This window comes from Hemitrygon akajei, chromosome 5 (genome assembly GCF_048418815.1).
Source record: "Hemitrygon akajei chromosome 5, sHemAka1.3, whole genome shotgun sequence".
Lineage (NCBI taxonomy): Eukaryota > Metazoa > Chordata > Chondrichthyes > Myliobatiformes > Dasyatidae > Hemitrygon > Hemitrygon akajei.
In genome coordinates this window covers 147,193,732-147,216,098 of record NC_133128.1, presented here as the reverse complement: position 1 = coordinate 147,216,098, position 22,367 = coordinate 147,193,732, and the positions used below count along the sequence as shown (strand labels likewise).

Sequence of the window (22,367 nt, the reverse complement as noted above, 5' to 3'; positions counted from 1 at the left end):
CTCAGGTCCAACTTGGAGTGTCTTATCAGAAAATTGGTTTCTGTATACAGAATCTAACGGTTGCAATTCTTTCTTATGTCTGAATTTGCCTAGGAGAGGCAGCAAGGAGACTAAGCTGGAAAATAATAAAGATAATAATAACCTAACAAGAGAAGTATAATTGGTAGAACAATAATATTTGAGATTTGAGTACATTCATAGACAGTGCTGTACTTATCCAGCCAATGGTTAGGTACAAAATATAAACCTGTCCCTGATTTTTTTTTGCAGAGGCTGCTAAGAGGGATGTTGTTTTCCTCATTGATGGATCAGAAAAAGTCCGACCTGCATTCCAATCAGTTCAAAGGTTCCTCTCCAGAATAGTTGACAGTCTTGATGTTGGGAGTGACAGAGTCCGAGTTGGTTTGGTTCAGTACAGCGAAGACCCCACTGTAAACTTCTACCTGAACTCCTACACAACTAAAGAGGATGTGAAGCGAGCAATAAGTAATATTGGGCCAAAAGGAGGCCAAAGAGCCAACACTGGTAAAGCATTGGCCTATGTCAAACAGACCATCTTCACTACATCAGCTGGAAGCAGGGTGGATGAAGGTGTACCCCAGTTCTTGATCCTCCTCACTGCCAGCAGGTCAGCTGATGATGTTGGTCAGGCAGCCTTGGAACTGAAAGAGGCCGGGGTAGCACCTTTCGCCATTGGTTCAGGAGACGCAGATGACAGTGAACTGAAACAGATTTCACTGTCCCCTAATTATATTTTCAAGGTGTCTGCTCTGCAGAATGTGGAAAGACTAGAGCAACGTTTGGGTACCCCACTGACAACACTGAACAGGAATCAAATAATTCAAATTAGAAGAGAATTTCTTGCAGGTAAGAATATAGTATGCAGTTTAAAGGAGACATATTATTTTATGTAATGATGAATTATTAATTTGCTAGAATTATTAGCTGATATATAGTAGTGTATTTTTCCCTTAGTATGTTGACCGCTTTGGGTACTGTTGGGTGAGTACCCTAGCATGGGGAAGCCACAGCGAGCTGGTCTCTAGCACTGGGCCTTGCACTGTGCCTCGGTATGGAAGGAAGGAGAAGAGGAGAATGGTGGTGATGAGAGATTCAATAGTTAGGAGAAGTGACATGAGATTTTGTGGAGGTGAAGGAGACTCCTAGAAATACGTTGCCTCCTAGGTGCTAGTATCAGGGATGTATCAGATTGGGTCCACAGCATCCTTAATGGGGAGGGTTAGCAGTCAGAATTCATGGTACATCTTGGTACCAACAATTTAGGTCGGAAAAGAGATGAGGTCCTGTAAAGAGAATATAAGAACCTAGGTAGGAAACTGTAAAGCAAAAACTCAAAGGTAGTAACCCCTGGGTTTCTGCCTGTGCCAGTTAGGGTAAGAATAATATGACTTGGTAGATGTCCATGTAGCTGAGGAATTGTTACAGGCAGCAGGGTTTCATATTTATGGATCATTTGGGATCTGTTCTGGGAAAGATATAACCTGCACAGAAGAAGCAGGTTACACCTGAACATGAGGGGGACCAATATCCTTGTGAGTGAATTTGTTAGGGATGTTCAGGAGGGTTGGCAGGGGTATGGGAACCAGAGTGATAGGTCAGAAGATGGGGCAGTAGGTGCAAAGGTAGACACAACGTGTAAAGAGCCTGGAAGAAGGATAGGTTGTGTATAGGGCATAATTGCAGTCAGTTGGTTGGGTTGAAATGTGTCTATTTTAATGCAAGAAGCAGCAGGAACAAGGGAGGATGAGCTTAGAATATGGAGCAGTATATAGAAGTATGATATTTTGGCCATTATGGAGACTTTGCTTTCACAAGGGCAGGAATGATTGCTGGATATTCTGGGGTTTAGGTGTCTCAGAAGTAACAGGAAGGGATTTAAAATTGGTGGAGCAGTGTCAATCTCGGTTGATATCACAGTTGCAGAAAGGGAGAACATCATGGAGGGGTCATCGACTGGATCAATATGTGTTTAAGTCAGAAGCAGGAAGGAAGCAATCACTATTGGGAGAATTCTATAGATGCCCCAAACACACCCCCCAGTCCCACAATAGCAACAGAGACACAGAGAAGCAGATCAGGAGGCAGATTTTGGAAAGGTGTAAAAATAACTGGGCTATTGACATGGGGTCTTCTGCTACCCTAATATTGACTGGCAGCTCTCACGGCTTGTACATCGATTACTCCAACTTTCTGCAATTTTTCCTCTTCTTGAACATACTTAACACATTATGCCCCATCTAATCCTTTTGCACTGAGGCAGTCCCTGTCAATATCAATGAAGTTACAGAAGTAATGACGGAGTAGGTGAAGAATGATAAAGTTATGAAAGAAATGAAACTGTAAGGCAGGAAGAGTAGCAATGTGACAAAAGGAAGACCCAGTTCGGGAGGAGGGAGAGTAGTCAGTAGCTGCATTATTGTTAATTGCAGATAAAAATGGAAACAATCTTAACTTTTGAATTGTTGAGACTAGCAAGCTGTTGCTTGCAATGAACTATGTTCAAAGACTGTAGGAAGCTTCATTCCTGCCTCTGTGCTAGTTCATAACTTTTCAAATCATTTTGTAGTTCTATTGAAAGGTGTTTAAAGAGGAATAAAGATAGATGGCAATTTTCAGATCGTATATGCCTCAAGCGAGTTAGCATCAGAAATCAATGATTTTTCATGAAAACATTTAATCCTAATATCAGACCAATTTGCTTAACAATTTTCATCCCTCCAGTTACTCCACTTTAGCTCGTGCACCTCTCCAATTTGATCTGGGTCCTCATTATTGCAATAGTCACTCAATGTGACTGTAGCTCACCAGTCATTTTTCTCTTTCCCTCTCCATTGGGACTACATGAACTCTTGTTTTGCTTTTTCCAATATGACCTAAACCTGCAGTAAAGTTCCTGTGTTTGTGCTATTACAATTTTCTATGAAGTCAGATATGTAGCTTGTACCCTTCTGAATGTTTGTTAACTAAAGTTATTTCTGCTGCATCATAGGCTCATGAAGCAGTTTGTGGTTATGGATCACCTCTACTTACCATACTTCAGTCCTTTTGTTTATGGTTTTATTCTCTCTATAATCTTTCAATTTGGGACCTATCTCCTGCTTGGCAATGCTACTTAACCACTGCATGAGGATACTGGTTGCGTTCTGCTCAGGTCCAACTTGGAGTGTCTTATCAGAAAATTGGTTTCTGTATACAGAATCTAACGGTTGCAATTCTTTCTTATGTCTGAATTTGCCTAGGAGAGGCAGCAAGGAGACTAAGCTGGAAAATAATAAAGATAATAATAACCTAACAAGAGAAGTATAATGGGTAGAACAATAATATTTGAGATTTGAGTACATTCATAGACAGTGCTGTACTTATCCAGCCAATGGTTAGGTACAAAATATAAACCTGTCCCTGATTTTTTTTTGCAGAGGCTGCTAAGAGGGACGTTGTTTTCCTCATTGATGGATCAGAAAAAGTCCGACCTGCATTCCAATCAATTCAAAGGTTCCTCTCCAGAATAGTTGACAATCTTGATGTTGGGAGTGACAGAGTCCGAGTTGGTTTGGTTCAGTACAGCGAAGACCCCACTGTAAACTTCTACCTGAACTCCTACACAACTAAAGAGGATGTGAAGCGAGCAATAAGTAATATTGGGCCAAAAGGAGGCCAAAGAGCCAACACTGGTAAAGCATTGGCCTATGTCAAACAGACCATCTTCACTACATCAGCTGGAAGCAGGGTGGATGAAGGTGTACCCCAGTTCTTGATCCTCCTCACTGCCAGCAGGTCAGCTGATGATGTTGGTCAGGCAGCCTTGGAACTGAAAGAGGCCGGGGTAGCACCTTTCGCCATTGGTTCAGGAGACGCAGATGACAGTGAACTGAAACAGATTTCACTGTCCCCTAATTATATTTTCAAGGTGTCTGCTCTGCAGAATGTGGAAAGACTAGAGCAACGTTTGGGTACCCCACTGACAACACTGAACAGGAATCAAATAATTCAAATTAGAAGAGAATTTCTTGCAGGTAAGAATATAGTATGCAGTTTATAGGAGACATATTATTTTATGTAATGATGAATTATTAATTTGCTAGAATTATTAGCTGATATATAGTAGTGTAATTTTCCCTTAGTATGTTGACCGCTTTGGGTACTGTTGGGTGAGTACCCTAGCATGGGGAAGCCACAGCGAGCTGGTCTCTAGCACTGGGCCTTGCACTGTGCCTCGGTATGGAAGGAAGGAGAAGAGGAAAATGGTGGTGATGAGAGATTCAATAGTTAGGAGAAGTGACAGGAGATTTTGTGGAGGTGAAGGAGACTCCTAGAAATACGTTGTCTCCTAGGTGCTACTATCAGGGATGTATCAGATTGGGTCCACAGCATCCTTAATGGGGAGGGTTAGCAGTCAGAATTCATGGTACATCTTGGTACCAACAATTTAGGTCGGAAAAGAGATGAGGTCCTGTAAAGAGAATATAAGAATCTAGGTAGGAAACTGTAAAGCAAGAGCTCAAAGGTAGTATCCCCTGGGTTTCTGCCTGTGCCAGTTAGGGTAAGAATAATATGACTTGGTAGATGTCCATGTAGCTGAGGAATTGTTACAGGCAACAGGATTTCATATTTATGGATCATTTGGGATCTCTTCTGGGAAAGATATAACCTGCACAAAAGAAGCAGGTTACACCTGAACATGAGGGGGACCAATATCCTTGTGAGTGACTCTGTTAGGGTTGTTCAGGAGGGTTGGCAGGGGTACGGGAACCAGAGTGATAGGTCAGAAGATGGAGCAGTAGGTGCAAAGGTAGACACAACGTGTAAAGAGCCTGGAAGAAGGATAGGTTGTGTATAGGGCATAATTGCAGTCAGCTGGTTGGGTTGAAATGTGTCTATTTTAATGCAAGAAGCAGCAGGAACAAGGGGGATGAACTTAGAATATAGATCAGTATGTAGAAGTCATATTATTGGGGATTATAATGGTGAATTATTAACTTGCTAGAATCATAGATTAATATATAATGTTCCCTTTTGATTGTGTGGCATTGAATCATACATACTCCGCTTGCTATTGCTGGTGAGGACATTTATGTGATAGCAATTTATGTTGAGGAATTTTGAGAATGAAGAAGATAATTCTGATTTAAAGTTAGTACTTTGGGTGGCATGATTTACAATGAAGCAGTAGTTGTATTGAAAGTTGGTAGGGGATTAGCTCTCTGATCCTCGGATCTCCCGGCTTTTTGCCAAGTGATCCAAAATCCTGTTCTTTTGATTGGTGATGCTATACCTGTGAGGAAGAAAGGCAAGAATCATGTGTGCTATTCTTTCCAATTATTTATGTTTGTTTTATTGTTTTAATTATTTTACCCATTTAAATTATTTATTTCAATAGTCATAGTTTTTTATATCAAAGACCATCGAGAGCTTTAGTAATCTTGACAGAGGAATAATTGGGGATGCCTGCGGACATAGTTAATCCTGCCCCCTCTGTGTCTCCTATTTGTGTCAACTGAGTCCCTGCAGTTGCCGTGGGCTTTACTGCTTAGCATTATGACTATTCATTTTGGGATGCAATCTGGGATGTAAAGATGAATGTCAGGGAATGGTGATTGCATTCAGAGGGCGCAAGTAAGGAAAAGTCCATGTTGTTGAATGGAGCAAGCAGGAAAGACAGGAATTTAGGGAATCAAAATAGAAGGCAGATAGCTTAATAATAAAATCAGAATGTTTAGCAGTGAAGCTAACAAATACAATAAGTGGCAAAAATTTGGGAATCTCCTCCCCGAACAACTGGTTAATGCAAAGTCAATTAGTTATGGAGTTATGGAGACACATAGCCTGGGAAAAGGCCCTTTATCCCATTGAGTGAACAAGCACCCATTTCCACTAATCCTACACTGATCCCACTTTATACTTCATGTGTATCTGTTAACTATCCACAAATTTTATCATGCATTAAGCAGTAGGGCAACTGAGAGTAGTCAATTAATCTACTAACAAATTGTTCAATCTTAAAACTTTTAAGGAAGACCACTAGGGTAAGTAAGGGGTGTAAGCAGTCAGTACAGGGTTTCCCTGTTGCCATTCCCCTCAGCGACATGTATACCCCTTTGCTGGGGGTATGACCCATCTGGGCAAAGCAGCAGCAACTAGGTCATTAGCACTGCGGTGGGCTCCGAGACTCTCAAGGGAATGGTAAAGTCGGGCAGAGCGGTAGTGCTAGGAGACTTGATAGTGGGATGAACAGCAGATTCTGTGGCCAGGAAAAAGAAGCCAGGGTGAGTTAGTACCTCCCAGGTTCTAGGGCTCAGAATATCTCAGAGCAGCTGCTGAAGTTTCTCAAGAGGGTGAACAGCTAGAAGTCATAGTGCACTTTGGCACCATTGACATAGGTAGAAATGGGGAAAGGGTTAATGCGAAATGAGTATAGGGAGCTAGGGTAGAGGCTGAAGAGCAGGATCTCCAAGGTAGTAATCTCTGGCTTACTCCCAGCACCATGTGCTAGTCAGGGCAGGAATTGGATGACAATACAGATTAACAGATAGCTGAGGGCTAAGAAAGTTTGTTCAGGGGGCAGGATTTCAGATTTATGGATAATTGGGATTTCTTCTAAGGAATGTTTGACCTGAACAAAAAGGAAAGGTTACAACCGAACCAGTGGGGGGCCAATATCCTTGTGGGCAGGTTTGCTAGAGTTGTTGGCAAAGCTTTAAACTACTTGACAGGGGGAGGGGAACTTGAGTGATCAGGCTGAGAATGGGACAGTTGGTTTACAAGTCAACAGATTGTGTAGTGAAACTGTGAGGAAGGACAGGCAGATGATAGAGCTTAATGTGCAGTCAGTGGGATGAGGTGAAGTGTAACATGGGGCAGAACCAAAAAGGGTGATGAACAAAGCACTGAAGATGAATGCACACAATATACAAAATAAGGAAGATGATCTTGTGGTGCATTTAGAGATTAGCTGGTATGATGTTGTGGGCATCGCTGAGAGATAGCTGTAATGAGATCACAGTTGGCATCTTAACATCCAAGGATATACCTTGTATTGAAAGTACAGGGAGGTAGGTTGAAGGGGTGAGTGACTCTGTAAGTTAAAAATAAAATCAAATCCTTAGAAAGAGGTGACATTAGTTCAAAAGAGTTAAGAAACCGCAAAGATAAAAAGACCCTGATGGGCATTATATAAGGGCCCCCGAATACTTGCTAGGATGGGGAATATAAATTTTGATGGGAACTAGAAAAGGCATGTAATAAGAGAAATATTATGAAAGTCGTGGGGGATTTCATTATGCAGATAAATTTGGAAAATTTGATTAGTACTGGATCCCAAGAGAGGAAATTTGCAGAATGCCTATGATTTGGCTTTTTAAAGCAGAGCAGCTTGTGGCTGGCTGAGCACGCTAGGGGGAAGATTATTCTGGATTTGGTGTTGTGTAATGAACCAGATTACAGGTAAAGGAACCCTTATTAGATAGCGATCATATTATGATAGAATTCACCCTGCAGTTTGTGAGGAAGAAGGTAAAGTCAGATGTATTAGTATTATAATAGAGTAAAAGTGAGTTACAGAGGCATGAGAGAGGGGCTGGCCAAAGCCATTTGGAAGGAGACACTAGCAAGGATGACAGCAGAACTGCAATGGCTGGGGGTTTCTGGGGCAATTCAGAAGGTGCAGGATAGATACATCCCAAAGACAAAAGTAGTATTCTAAAGGGAGGATGAGGCAACTCTGGCTGACCAGAGAAATCAAAGACAGCATAAGTGCATTATAGAGCAACTATTAGTGGGAAGTTAGAGGATTGGGAAGCTTTTAAAAAGCAACAGAAGGCAACTAAAAAACTATAAAGAGAGAAAACGTTAAATATGAATGTAAGCTAGCCAATAATATGAGAAGTTAAAGAGGTGGGAGTGGATACTGGACTGCTGGAAAATGAAGTGGAGAGGACTAGAATATATATAAGAGCAAAGATGTAATGCTGAGTTTTTAACATGGCATTGGTTAGATTGCACTTGGACTATTGTGAGCAGTTAGGACCCCTTATCGAAGCATTGGAGATGATCCAGAGGAGGTGAATATATGGACTTCTTTGTCATGTTGTGGGGGCTAAGGTATTGAATATATTTAAAACAGAATTTGATAGGTTCTTGGTTATTCAAGGCATCAAAGGATCCAAGCTAAAGGCAGGAGAATGGGATTGAAAGGGAGAATAAATCAGTATAGTGGAATGGCAGGGTAGACTTCTTGGGCAAATGGCCTAATTCTGCTTCTAAATCTTATCATCTTATACCTGTACACCTGCTTGCTAATACAGATATCTAATCAGCCTATCACATGGCAGCAACTCAGTGCATACGAGCAACCACATATGGTCAAGAGGATCTGTTGTTGTTCAGACCAAGCATCAGAATAGGGAAGGAACGTGATCTAAGTGATTTTGTTCCTTACATGATTGTTGGTGTCAGAAGGGATGATTTGAGTGTCTTGGAAACTGCTTATCTCCTGTGATTTTCACACACAACATTCTCTGGATATACAGAGAATGGTGTGAAAATCAAGAAGACATCCAGTGAGCAGCAGTTCTGTGGGTGAAAATGTCTTGTTAATGAGAGAAGTTAGAGGAGAATGGCCAGACTAGTTCAAGTTGGCAGGATGGGGAATTAACTCAATTGACCATATGCTACATCAATGGCGTGCAGAAGAACATCTCTGGATGCATAACATGTCAAACCTTGAAGCAGCAGAAGACTACGAACATACACTCGATGCAGGAGTTACCCGATAAAGTGGTCACTGAGTGTGCATACAGTTAACATTTACAAATTTGCTTTATTCTGAATATTAATGGCTCATTGTTCTGCAACACCATGGTTACGTCAGTAAGTTAGAAGCTTTTATTTATGGTTCGGTTAACAACAGATTGTAAACATGTTCATGAAGAGTGCCTCTTGCTTTAGCTTAGGGAACAAGAAAACTCTCTCATCTATGGGGCTCAGAGGTTTGGAATATGCAATGAAATTTTATTACTATTTAATACTTTTACTTTCTTCTAGTCTTGTGTCCAACTAACAACCTCTAAATCTTACCTTAGCTCCCATCTTCTTCCATCTAATAACATCCATGGCACAGCTGCCTCCTCTAATCTCAAATGCCAGTCTTCAATCGCAATCACAAAGGCGTCTCCCATTGGTTTTTATTTCTTGGCACATATTTTGTATTCAGTATACATTTTGTTCTTTACAGATTCTGAAAAGAGAGATGTGGTGTTCCTTGTTGATGGGTCAGACAATGCCAGAGGCACTTTCTCCTCAATTAAAACCTTCATCAACAAATTTATCGACAATCTTGATATTGAACGTGACAAAGTCCGTGTCAGTGTTTTACAATTCAGCGAAGATCCGAGTGTTGATTTCTTTCTGAATGTCCATGAGACAAAGGATGACGTGAAGAGGGCAGTTAATGACCTCCAGTATAAAGGGGGGAGACGAGCCAATATAGGTAAAGCCCTCAATTATGTCGCAAAGAATGTCTTCACTCGTTCTGCTGGGAGCAGAGTGGAAGAAGGTGTACCTCAATTCTTGATCCTCCTCACCGCCAGCAAGTCCACTGATAATGTTGAAACAGCAGCCCTGGCACTGAAAAGTGCTGGTGTAGGTTCTGTCAGCATTGGTTCAGGAAATGCAGAGGACAGGGAGCTCAAAATGATTTCAATGTCCCCCAAGTTTACTTTTAAGTTTGACCAACTACAGGACTCAGATACGCTAAAGCAGAATCTCCAGGGACCATTGAAAACACTGAACAAAGAACAGATAATCCAAATCTTGCAAGATGCTCCTAAAGGTAAGAGGAAGGAATTTTTAGTTATATTCATACTTAGATCTATTCATGTGCAGTATTTATAGTGTATAACATTCCTTTATCATGCCTTCAGCTAATCCAACTATTCCATGTCTCCTCTAACTCTTCTTTGTCCATTATCTCAACATTCAAAGGAAATTTATTATTAAATCATATATATGTCACCACATACTACTGAGATTCCTCTTTCTTGCAGGCATTCACACAAACAAATAAATACAGCAGAGTCAATGAAAAACTACACACAAGCATGTAAGGGTTGCAAACATCCACTCACCATCACTCTCCCCGTGTTCGCAATGAAATTGTTATATCTATACACTGGAACTGTTGGTATGATCAGTTCTTATTACCAATAAGCATTTGGGCTTAGAGTTTATTCAAGTGGAGGCAATGTCAGAAGTAAGCACATTAAAAAAATCGGAGCAGGAATTGGCCATTTGACACTTCAGGCCAGCTCCAATGTTGAAATGTATCATGGGTAATCTTATATATCAACACCATTTTCTCATCCTATCTTGAGAATCTTTTAAAATCCAGAGGTTTTTTGACAGGTGTTTTGAATGAATTCAATGTAATTGCACTGCCACAGCCATCCAAGATTGACATTCACCATCCTCTGCATCCTTTCATTGGCTTATCCCTTACTGTACTTCTGAGAATGTTTTGTTTGTTATCCTTCTAAACTCTAAAGCAAACAGTCCAAACCTACTCAACTTCTCATCATGTGACAAATCTGCCATCTCAGGAATCAATGCGACACTCCCTCCATAGCAAGTAATCCTTCTCATTGGAAAGAAGACCAAAGTTATGCACAGCGCTTCAGAAGTGGTTGCACTGAAGCCTTATATTATTATAGTAAGATATCCTTACTTGTATACTCAAATCACTTGGAAAGGTGGCCAGCAAAACTTTGTGAGCTGAAGAGCTTGCACTGTGCTGTAACGTTCTGTTGTCCATGCTCTATACGGGCCAAAAAATACCATTAGCGTCCCTAACTGCTTGCTGCATCTGCAGGTTGGTTTTTAGTGATGTGTAGAATACTTCCAGGTTCTCTTGAACAACAGTAATACACAATAACTCATTTAAGTATTTCTGTCTTTTATGCTAAAATATAAATATTTCAAGTATGATTACTGAATTTCTTTGAGAAGAAATTGGTGAATAGGTTTCACCTGGAGTCTATTCTGACTTTTGTATTCTTAATAATATTGATGTTACTGCTTGTTAAAGAATTATTTCTTTGTTCATCCCTTGGACTCCCTTTGTTGTTGCCCTTTGCAATATTTCTGTGGACGCACAATATCTTTTACCCTCACACCTGTGCTTAGATCACCTATGAACACTGACGTTCAAAATGGACCATGCTTTTGCCTTCAAATTGATAGAATTATCCTGGTCATGACGGATAGAGTAGTTGCATCTTATTTTCAATTCTTATCTAATCTCAGCCATGCCCATGAACTTTGATTTTTTCTCTTCCATCCAATTTCAAGGTAATATTTCCTTGTACTTTAATATGCTTTAACATAGCCCCCAAATAATTGCTACAAATCTGTAAAAAATATGGCTAATTATTTTTAAATAAGATGTTTCAGTAAACAAATTATATCATATCTCATCCCATCACTATCTGTAGCTAAAGATGCCGGAGAAAATGCAGTTTGAGTGTGTACAGTCTCCTTTGAGTTCCTTCATTACCTGGAGATGCAAGCTATCAGGCATCAGTGGTATCTATACAAGGTCGGCAATGGAGAGATTGAAGGGAAGGCAGAGTTAGGTCTAGTAAGGCTGAAAGAACGGACAGGCAGGGCGAGGTTAATGAGCTGATGGGCTTTGAGAGAGCCCAGAAGAGGTTCACTTGGACATTGCCTGGATTACAGAGTATTAGCTATAATGATGATGCACCATCAATAACTCTCTGAGACATGAGGCGAGATATCGGCTTTTATTGGCTGGAAGAAAGAACAAGCAGCAATTGACTACCACACTACATCCTGGAGACTGAGACCGGAGCGGAGTCCCCAATCGCCTTTATACCAGGGTCCATGGGAGGAGCCACAGGAGCAGTCAGCGGGGGAGCGGGGGCGGGGGGGGGGGGGGGGTGGTTGTCCAGACAGGTATATGTAGTTCACCACAAATGAGAGATTGGACAGTTTTGGATTGTTTTCTCTGGAACATCAGAGGCTGAGAGGTGACCTAATAAAAAATATATAAAATCATGAGACATGAGGGATATGGTCAGAATCTTTTCCAGATACTGGAAGGCGTAGTTTTAAGGCCAGAGGAAAGAAGTTTAAATGAGCAATATTTTGAGTCTTTTTAAAAAAAAACATAGTAGATGCATGAAATGCACTACTGGGAAGTGGTGGAAACAGATATATAACCATATAACAATTTCAGCACAGAAACAGGCCATCTCGGCCCTTCTAGTCCGTGCCGAACGCTTACTCTCACCTAGTCCCACCTACCTGCACTCAGCCCGTAACCCTCCATTCCTTTCCTGTCCATATACCTATCGGATTTTTTTTTAAATGAGAAAATTGAACCTGCCTCTACCACTTCTTCTGGAAGCTCGATGGAAAAAGCCTATCCATGTCAACTCTATCTATCCCCCTCATAATTTTAAGTACCTTTATCAAGTCCCCCCTCAATCTTCTACGCTCCAAAGAATAAAGACCTAACTTGTTCAACCTTTCTCTGTAACTTAGGTGCTGAAACCCAGGTAACATTCTAGTAAATCTCCTCTGTACTCTCTCTATTTTGTTGATATCTTTCCTATATTTCGGTGACCAGAACTGTACACTATATGATAGGAATGTTTCAGACAAATCTAGACTGGCACCGGAACAGGCAGGGAATGGAGGCATATAGACCATTTTAGGCAAAGTTCAAAACAAATTTATTATCAAAGTATGTAGATGGCACCATATACTGCCCTGTGATTCATTTTCCTGTGGGCATTTACAGCACATACAAAGAAATACAATAGAATCGATGAAAAAGTACACACAAAGAAGGACAAACAACCAATGTGCAAATACAAAGATAAATCTAATAATACTAATAATAAAGTTATAAATAATATTGGGAACATGAGTTTTAGAGTCTTTGAAATTGAGTCCATAGGACTCACATAACCACACTATGGTTAGGCCACACTTAGACCCCCTCCAGTTCGCCTATCAGCCCCGACTAGGAGTTGAGGATGCCATCGTCTACTTGCTGAACCGTGTCTACGCCCACCTGGACAAGCCGGCGAGCACTGTGAGGGTCATGTTTTTTGACTTCTCCAGTGTGTTCAACACATCTGCCCTGCTCTGCTGGGTGGGAAGCTGACAGTGATGCGGGTGGATGCTTCCCTGGTGTCATGGATTATTGATTACCTGACTGGCAGACCACAGTATGTGTGCTTGCAACACTGTGTGTCAGACAGAGTGGTCAGCAGCACTGGGGCTCCACAGGGGACTGTCCTGTCTCCCTTTCTCTTCACCATCTACACCTCGGACTTCAACTACAACACAGAGTCTTGCCATCTTCAGAAGTTTTCTGATGACTCTGCCATAGTTGGATGCATCAGCAAGGGAGATGAGGCTGAGTACAGGGCTATGGTGGGAAGCTTTGTCACATGGTGCGAGCAGAATCATCTGCAGCTTAATGTGAAAAAGACTAAGGAGCTGGTGGTGGACCTGAGGAGGGCTAAGGCATTGGTGACCCCTGTTTCCATCCAAGGGGTCAGTGTGGACATAGTGGAGGATTACAAATACCTGGGGATACGAATTGACAATAAACTGGACTGGTAAAAGAACACTGAGGCTGTCTATAAGGGTCTCTATTTCCTGAGGAGACTGAGGTCCTTTAACATCTGCCGGATGATGCTGAGGATGTTCTACGAGGCTGTGGTGGCCAGTGCTATCATATTTGCTGTTATGTGCTGGGGCAGCAGGCTGAGGGTAGTGGACACCAACAGAATCAACAAACTCATTCGTAAGACCAGTGATGTTATGGGGCTGGAACTGGACTCTCTGACGGTGGTGTCTGAAAAGAGGATGCTGTCCAAGTTACATGTCATCTTGGACAATGACTCCCATCCACTCCATAATGTACTGGTTAGGCACAGGAGTACATTCAGCCAGAGACTCATTCCACCGAGATGCAACACTGAGCATCCTAGGAAGTCATTCCTACCTGTGGCCATCAAACTTTACAACTCCTCCCTCGGAGTGTCAGACACCCTGAGCCAATAGGCTGGTCCTGGACTTATTTCCACTTGGCATGATTAACTTATTATTATTTAATTATTTATGGTTTTATATTGCTATATTTCTTCACTATTCTTGGTTGGTGCAGTTGTAACGAAACCCAATTTCCCTCGGGATCAGTAAAGTATGTCTGTCTATCTGTCTGGAATCAATTCAGTGTTGAGGTGAGTGAAGTTATCCATGCTAGTTCAGGAGCCTGATGGTTGAAGGGTAATAACTGTTCCTGAACCTAATGGTGTGGGACCTAATGTTCCTGTACCTCCATCCTGAATGCACCTGTAAGAAGAGTACTTGGCCTGGATGGTAGGAGTTCTTGATGAGGGATGCTGCTTTCTTGTACCAGTGTTCTTTGTGGATTGGCTCAGTAATGGGGAGGTCTCTTCTTGTGATGGACTCAGCTGTATCCACTACCTTTTGCAGGCTTTTCTGTTCATGGACAATGGTGCTTCCATACCAAGCCACGATGCAACAAGCCAGGATATCCTTCATTGTGCACCCAAGTTTCAGATGGCATGCTGAATCTACTCTGTTTAAGTGGAGGCACTGTCATGCCTTCTTTGTAATGGCACTATGTGCTGGTCCCAGGTCACATTCTCTGAAATGATAACACCAAAGATTTCAAAGTTACTAACCCTGATATGTAATTTAAATTGACATCATGTTTGGCACAGACACCATGGGATGAAGTGTATTTTCCTTTGCTGTACTGCCCTATGTTCTATATTAAACTTCCGTACTTTTTGATTACACCAGTTCTTTCTAGTTCTCTTCAGCATTTCCCTCTGTCCCTCCCTTTCATAATGCATGCTGTAATCTCAGCTCTTCTCGTAATTAAATCTTTGCTTTCCAAAGCAGGCACTATGTGTCTCCCAGGCTTACTTAGAAGCAGATATCAGAAGTTATCCAGTCCTCAGTCACCGATTTACCTCCATCATTTTGATGCTTTTTACACTGCAAGTAATCCCCACATTTGTGATTTTTGATATATTGTTGCTTAATCTCTTCTCTAAACTACAAAACCCTTTTTAAAAAACCATCAGTGTATTATTCTCCCCGGGGTCATTAATATAGATGTAAAGTTCATACTCTGAAGATCCATATCATTTCTCTGGTCCTCCGTCTATCCTATTGAATTGTGATGTTTATTTTCTTTTCAAAAGCTTATATACATGCCAAAAATGTGCTTTCAAAGAAACTTCCACTCTTTTTTGCATGATAAATGCCCCCCAGAGAGCTTGTATCTCAGACTTAGCACAGAACCAAAACAGTTGGGGTGACATCATCAGGTGTGGTTACCTTGACATATACTGACTAGCCAAATCAGGATGATGAGGGCTTGGTGGAAAGCCTGTAGGTTAACCCCAATTACAGAGAGTAACCATGACATATAGGTTTTACAAAAGGCAACCTTGGTATGTTGACTAGTTTCATAGAAACATAGAAAAACTACAGCACATACAGGCCCTTTGGCCCACAAAGCTGTGCCAAACATGTCCTTACCTGAAAAATTACCTAGGGTTACCCATAACCCTCTATTTTTCTGAGCCCCATATACCTGTCCAGAAGCCTGTTAAAAGACCCTAACGTATCCGCCTCCACCAGTGTCGCTGGCAGCCTATTCCACACACTCACCACTCTCTGCGTAAAAAACTTACCCCTGATATCTCTCTGTAACTACTTCCAAGCACTTTAAAACTGTGCCCTCTTGAGCTAGCCATTTAGCCCTGGTAAAACCTCTGACTAGCTACACGATCAATGCCTCTCATCATCTTATACACCTCTATCAGGTCACCTCTCATCCTCCGCCACTCCACGGAGAAAAGGCCGAGTTCATTCAACCTATTCTCATAAGGCATGCTCCCCCATCCAGGTAACATCCTTGTAAATTTCCTCTGCCCCCTTTTTATTGATTCCACATCCTTCATATAGTGAGGCGACCAGAACTGAGCACAGTACTCCAAGTGGGTCTGACCAGGGTCCTATATAGCTGCAACATTACCTCTTGGCTCTGAAACTCAATCCCACGAATGATGAAGGCCAATGCACCGTATGTCTTCTTAACCACAGAGTCAACCTGCGTAGCAGCTTTGAGTGTCCTATGGACTCGGACCCCAAGATCCCTCTGATCCTCCACACTGCCAAGAGTCTTACCATTAATACTATATTCTGTCATCATATTTGACCTACCAAAATGAATCACTTCACACTTATTTGGGTTGAACTCCATCTGCCACTTCTCAGCCCAGTTTTGCATCCTATCAATGACCCGTTGTTATCTCCGACAGCCCTCCACACTATCCACAACACCTCCAACCTTTGTGTCATCAGTAAATTTACTAACCCATCCCTACACTTCTTCATCCAGGTCATTTGTAAAAATCACGAAGAGTAGGGGTCCCAGAACAGAGCCCTGAGGCACACCACTGGTCACCAATCTCCATGCAGAATATGACCGGTCTACAACCACTCTTTGCTTTCTGTGGGCAAGCCAGTTCTGGATCCACAAAGCAATGTCCCCTTGGATCCATGACTCCTTACTTTCCCAATAAGCCTTGCATGGGATACCTTATCAAATGTTTTGTTGAAATCCATATACACTATATCTACTGCTCTACCTCCATCAATGTGTTTAGTCACACCCTCAGAAAATTCAATCAGGCTCGTAAGGCACAACCTGCCTTTCGCTAAGCCATGCTGACTATTCCTAATCATATTATGCCTCTCCAAATGTTCATAATCCTGTCTCTCAGGATCTTGTCCATCAACTTACCAACCACTGAAGTAAGACTCACTGGTCTATAATTTCCTGGGCTATCTCTTTGTTGGGTCATATTCTGCATGGAGATCAGTGACCAGTGGTATCCCTCAGGGCTCTGTTCTGGGACCTCTATCCCTTTGTTGAATAATGGAACAACATCCACAACCCTCCAATCCTCCAGAACCTCTCCCGTCTCCACCGATGATGCAAAGATCATCGCCAGAGGCTCAGCAATCTCCTCCCTCCCTTCCCACAGTAGCCTGGGGTACATCTCGTCTGGTCCTGGTGTCTTATCCAACTTGATGCTTTCCAAAAGCTCCTGCACATCTTCTTCCTTAATATCTACATGCTCAAGCTTTTCAGTCCACTGTAAGTCATCCCTACAATCACCAAGACCCTTTTTCATAGTGAATACTGAAGCAAAATACTCATGAACAACCTCAGCTATCTCCTCCGATTCCATACATACTTTCCCACTGTCACACTTGATTGGTTCTATTCTCTCACATCTTATCCTCTTGCTCTTAACATATTTGTAGAATGCCTTGGGGTTTTCCTTAATCCTGCCCACCAAGCCCTTTTCATGGCCCCTCCTGGCTCTCCTAATTTCTTTCTTGAGCTCCTTCTTGCTGGCCTTGTAATCTTCTAGCTCTCTATCATTATCTAGCTTTTTGAATCTTTCGTAAGCTCTTCTTTTCTTCTTGACTAGATTTACAACTGCCTTTGTACACCATGGTTCCTGTACCCCACCATCCTTTCCCTGTCTCATTGGAACGTACCTATGCAGAACCCCACGCAAATATCCCCTGAACATTTGCCATATTTCTTCCATATATTTCCCTGAGAACATCTATTTTCAATTTATGCTTCCAAGTTCCTGCCTGATAGCTTCATAATTCCCCTTACTCCAATTAAATGCTTTCTGAACTTGTCTGTTCCTGTCCCTCTCCAATGCTATGGTAAAGGAGATAGAATTGTGATCACTATCTCCAAAATACTGAACACACCTAACAAGCTCCACTCCATCTAAACCCCTTGCTCTAGGGACGTGCCAATCAATATTTAGGAAATTAAAATCTCCCATCACAATAACCGTATTATTATTACACCTTTCCAGAATCTGTCTCCCTATCTGCTCCTTGATATCCCTGTTACTATTGGGTGGTCTATAAAATACACCCAGTAGAGTTATTGACCCCTTCCTGTTCCTAACTTCCACCCACAGAGACTCTATAGATGATCCCTCATTGACATCCTCCTTTTCTGCAGCTGTGACACTATCCTTGATCAACAGTGCCACGCCCCCACCTCTTTTGCCTCCCTCCCTGCCCTTTCTGAAACATCTAAAGCCTGGCACTCGAAGTAACCATTCTTGCCCTTGAGCCATCCAAGTCTCTGTAATGGCCACAACATTATATCTCCAAGTACTGATCCACGCTCTAAGTTCATCTGCTTTGTTCATAATACTCCTTCCACTAAAATAGACACATCTCAAACCATTGGTCTTAGTGCGTCCCTTCTCTATCATCTGCCTATCCTCCCTCTCTCACTGTCTCCAAGCTTTCTCTATTTATGAGCCAAATGCCTCTTCCTCCATCTCTTCAGTTTGGTTGCCACCCCACACCCCCAGCAATTCTAGTTTAAACTCTCCCCAGTAGCCTTAGCAAACCTCCCCGCCAGGATATTGGTACCACTGGAACTCAAGTGTAACGCATCCTTTTTGCACAGGTCACCCCTGTCCCGAAAAAGGTCCCAATGATCCAGAAATATGAATCGCTGGCCCCTGCTCCAATCCCTCAGCCACGCATTTATCCTCCACTTCACTCTATTCCTATTCTCACTGTCACGTGGCACAGGCAGTAATCCCAAGATTACTACCTTTGTGGTCCTGCTTCTCAGCTTCTTTTCTAACTCCCTGTTGTCTTTTTTCAGGACCTCCTCCCTTTTCCTATCTGTGTCGTTGGTACCAATATGTACCACAACCTCTGGCTGTTCTCCTTCCCACTTCAGTACATCTTTGACGTGATCTGAAACATCCCGGACCCTGGCACCTGGGAGGCAAACTACCATCCGTGCTTCTTTCCTGCGTCCACAGAATCGCCTGTCTGACTCCTAACTATAGAGTCCCCTATCACTGCTGCCATCCTCTTCCTTTCCCTACTCTTCTGAGCCACAGTGCCAGACTCTGTGCCAGAGGCGCAGCCACCATTGCTTTCCCCAGGTAGGCCATTCCCTCCAACAGTACTCAAGGAGGAGTACTTATTGTCAAGGGGTACAGCCACAAGGATGCTCTCTAGCCTCAGTCTCCTGCCCTTCCCTCTCCTGACTGTTACCCACTTATCTGTCTCCCCAGGCTCTGGTGAGACTACCTACCTATAGCTCCTCTCTGTCACCTCCTCACTCTCCCTGATCGGACGAAGGTCATCAAGCTGCACCTCCAGTTCCCTAATGCGGTCACTAAGGAGCTGCAGCTTGGTGCACCGGGTGCAGATGTGGCCGTCCGGGAGACTGGGAGTCTCCAGGACCTTCCACATTTGACACCGAGCACAGAAAACTGGCCTCACACACATACTTCCTGTCTGTATTCTACTCAGGCAACCTACCTCGCCTCGACCCATTAACATCTCTCCCTCTACTCCGTCGCCCGCTCCTCCGATGCCCGCTCTATAAGGTGTCTTCTGTTAAACTCTTCTCACTGGTCACGTTGGCTGACGTCCGCATGCTTGCACAGTCGTATTCTGATCAAACCGCTGAAGAAATAACCCTGTCTATGTTTCCATGTTTCCATGATATTTTCATTATGAACTCTGTTAATAATTTGGTTTATTATATCTCCTAAGGATTACAAAATGGGGAGCATTTCCAAAAGTACATTCACTTGTGGCTTGTTCAAAATTCTAACTCCTCCCATATCCATTCTTCTTAGTCATAGTGTCAGAACTCATGGCTACAGTAGAGACAATTAAAGGGGTTACTTTCCCTGTAATCTAGGGTGAGTCTCCAACTTCCATCAGATCTTTGAACACTGGACATATGGATGAATTATTTGTAGATGCGATATCTCACAAAATTCTGTGTTAACAAACTCTGAATAATTTCCTCTTTATGTGTGGCTGCTTGTTTCAGAAATCCATATTCCTTCTGGGATTTCTTAGCAGGGCCTTGTATGCACACCTCTCCTTGCATCCTGCCACAGTTGTGTGTATGTTTAGGGAATAATGCCTGGAATTCTAAAATAATTTGTCTGGCCAATGAGTCCTTTTTCATATCTTTAGCCTTCATGCACATATCTCCAAATGTAAATATCCTGTCCTCATATTGTCCTTCTGGAATGTCAATAGGGATCTGCTCTCTATTAAACTGCCAAATCATACAATTAATCAGATCAAAACTCAAACCTGCTTTCCTCATAAAGTCACTTCCCAGAATATGTTCTTGAGCAGTCAACAAATTGGTGAGCACAACTGAATGGGGCACACTCAGTTGTCCCAACTGTATGTTCAGTGGCATAGTCAGCTCCCCAGTAAATCTAGCTGAAATAAAAGTATCTTGTATTTCCCAACTTGGTGCATTGAATGTAGATGTATTTAGGGTGGTTCAAGGCCTCTGTGTCCCAAAGAAATTTTGTAGAGTGGCTTCCTACTCTAAGACCGTGATGGCTCACAGCGCATAATGAATGTCCTAATCTAGCTTCTACAAAGGGTCTACTCACACCATCCCACCTTATGGTGCACACCAACGTCACTGAGGCCTGACAATATCATAGTGTACGTACGTACTAGGTAACTCCGGATACTATCATGCCTTCATATCTGCATCCTGGATATTACATTGCGGGTAATGCAATGGACCTTCTAGGGGTGATGGAGCATTTGTTACATCCTGACCATTCCTAACCCATCTGGGTTGTGGGCAATCCCTACCAAGATGACCTTCGTATTTGCAATTGTAACATTTCCACGGGGATCCAGAATTCAGATCAGAAGGAATGTAGGCTATCCAACTGCATCCTCAACCAACCCCTCTAATAGGTAGTGCTGTCGAGTGTGACAGCGATTTACTCTGATAGGGAGCCCCCCTCCCTTCATTCTACCACTGCACACCTTATTCTCTTGTAGGGAGCACTTTAGAGCCGATGTCCCCTTAGTGCCTTCTTCCTTTTCCCAAACTCATATCATCGTTCTGAGAACCCATATTTCAGTGTGTGTGGAATCTGTGGGATCAAACATGCCACACATCTTCTGTTCTCCTCAGTACACGATGCCAAGGTCTTCAGCCAGTTACTACTCTGTTGTTGAGTCAAATTCCGCCTATCCAATGAGGGACCATAAACACTCGAGAAAACCGCCTCGACCTCTTCACAAATGCAGTGCGCGCGCTTCCTTTTCGGAGTGTGCACTTATGCAAACTCTTCAGCAGATCTCCTTGATTAGTTCCTACAGCTTCTAATATAGCCTGCTGTAAATCACTCTGGATGCCATGCTCCTCTGGCAGGGCTGAGTGCAACACTGAAGTTAGACACAGAGGGGTTAACTTCTGCTCCTCTGCTTCAGCTAATCTGTGAATTATCCTGTGCTGCTGAGTATGGTAGAAAAGTTCAAGGTTTGTCTCTCATCTCGAACTTTGATATATTCACAGCTCTAGAACTCAATTGGGCCATGTCAAAAGAGGTAGAATACAGGGTCAAAATTTGTCATCCTGGGTTTGGTATCTCCAGATCTCTATGTGTCATAGGGGCAGGGAATGCTGAAGGTTCCACTTTCTCTTGGAAAATTCCACGGGGAGGAGGGTCACTTCTCCAATTATCCTCACTATTATAGTGTGTCACCTCATACTGACTTCTCAATTGCTCTACTTCCATAACTGATTTTTTACACTCCTCTTCACTCTTCTTTCTTTCTCGTGTCATGTGTTCACACCGAGCCTGAAACTGACTTGGCTATCAAATTCACCTGAACCTGCTCCCTCGGCATTTCATTTTCTTTCTCTCTCTCGCTTTAACTCTTCCCTGCACACACATAATTTCTGCAAGATTCTGTTTTTCTCTCTTCACTTCCATCTTCCAGCTCACATCCCATTATAACACCTTTTTAAATACCTGATAATATCTTTGCTTTCTTTTCTCTGACTGCTTTCCATAATGCATCCCCCAGGATCCTTGACCTGTTGCTCTCAACCATTCTTATCCACTCCTTATAATCAAAACATTTTCTTAATATATAACTACGAAAGTAATCTCTCCAATCCTCTAAAATGCCTAGGTTCTTTTTGTTTTTCTTCTCTTTTCCCATTTTATTATAACCTAATTGGTGTTTCAACTTGAAACTAGGATCCCATATTTCTATTCTGTCTTTTTGAGCTAACTGCAGGACACCAAAATCTGTTGACAATCATAATTGATCTGGGTTAGACAATGCACGACGCAACTCTGAATTGATCAAACCACTTACTGCCAGTTGAACCTTCAGCATTTATGGCAGCA

At 42.4% G+C, this 22,367-nt stretch overlaps 1 protein-coding gene across 1 annotated transcript in view; it reads left to right on the top strand.

Annotated features, from left to right (window-relative positions):
* Nucleotides 1-22,367, top strand: part of LOC140728284 (collagen alpha-3(VI) chain-like) — a 188,464-nt gene that overhangs the window by 65,944 nt on the left and 100,153 nt on the right. The window contains exons 11-13 of the mRNA XM_073046784.1: nucleotides 271-867; nucleotides 3,438-4,034; nucleotides 9,251-9,847. Coding sequence (XP_072902885.1) covers nucleotides 271-867; nucleotides 3,438-4,034; nucleotides 9,251-9,847 — 1,791 coding nt within the window. The remainder of the gene's footprint in view (nucleotides 1-270; nucleotides 868-3,437; nucleotides 4,035-9,250; nucleotides 9,848-22,367) is intronic.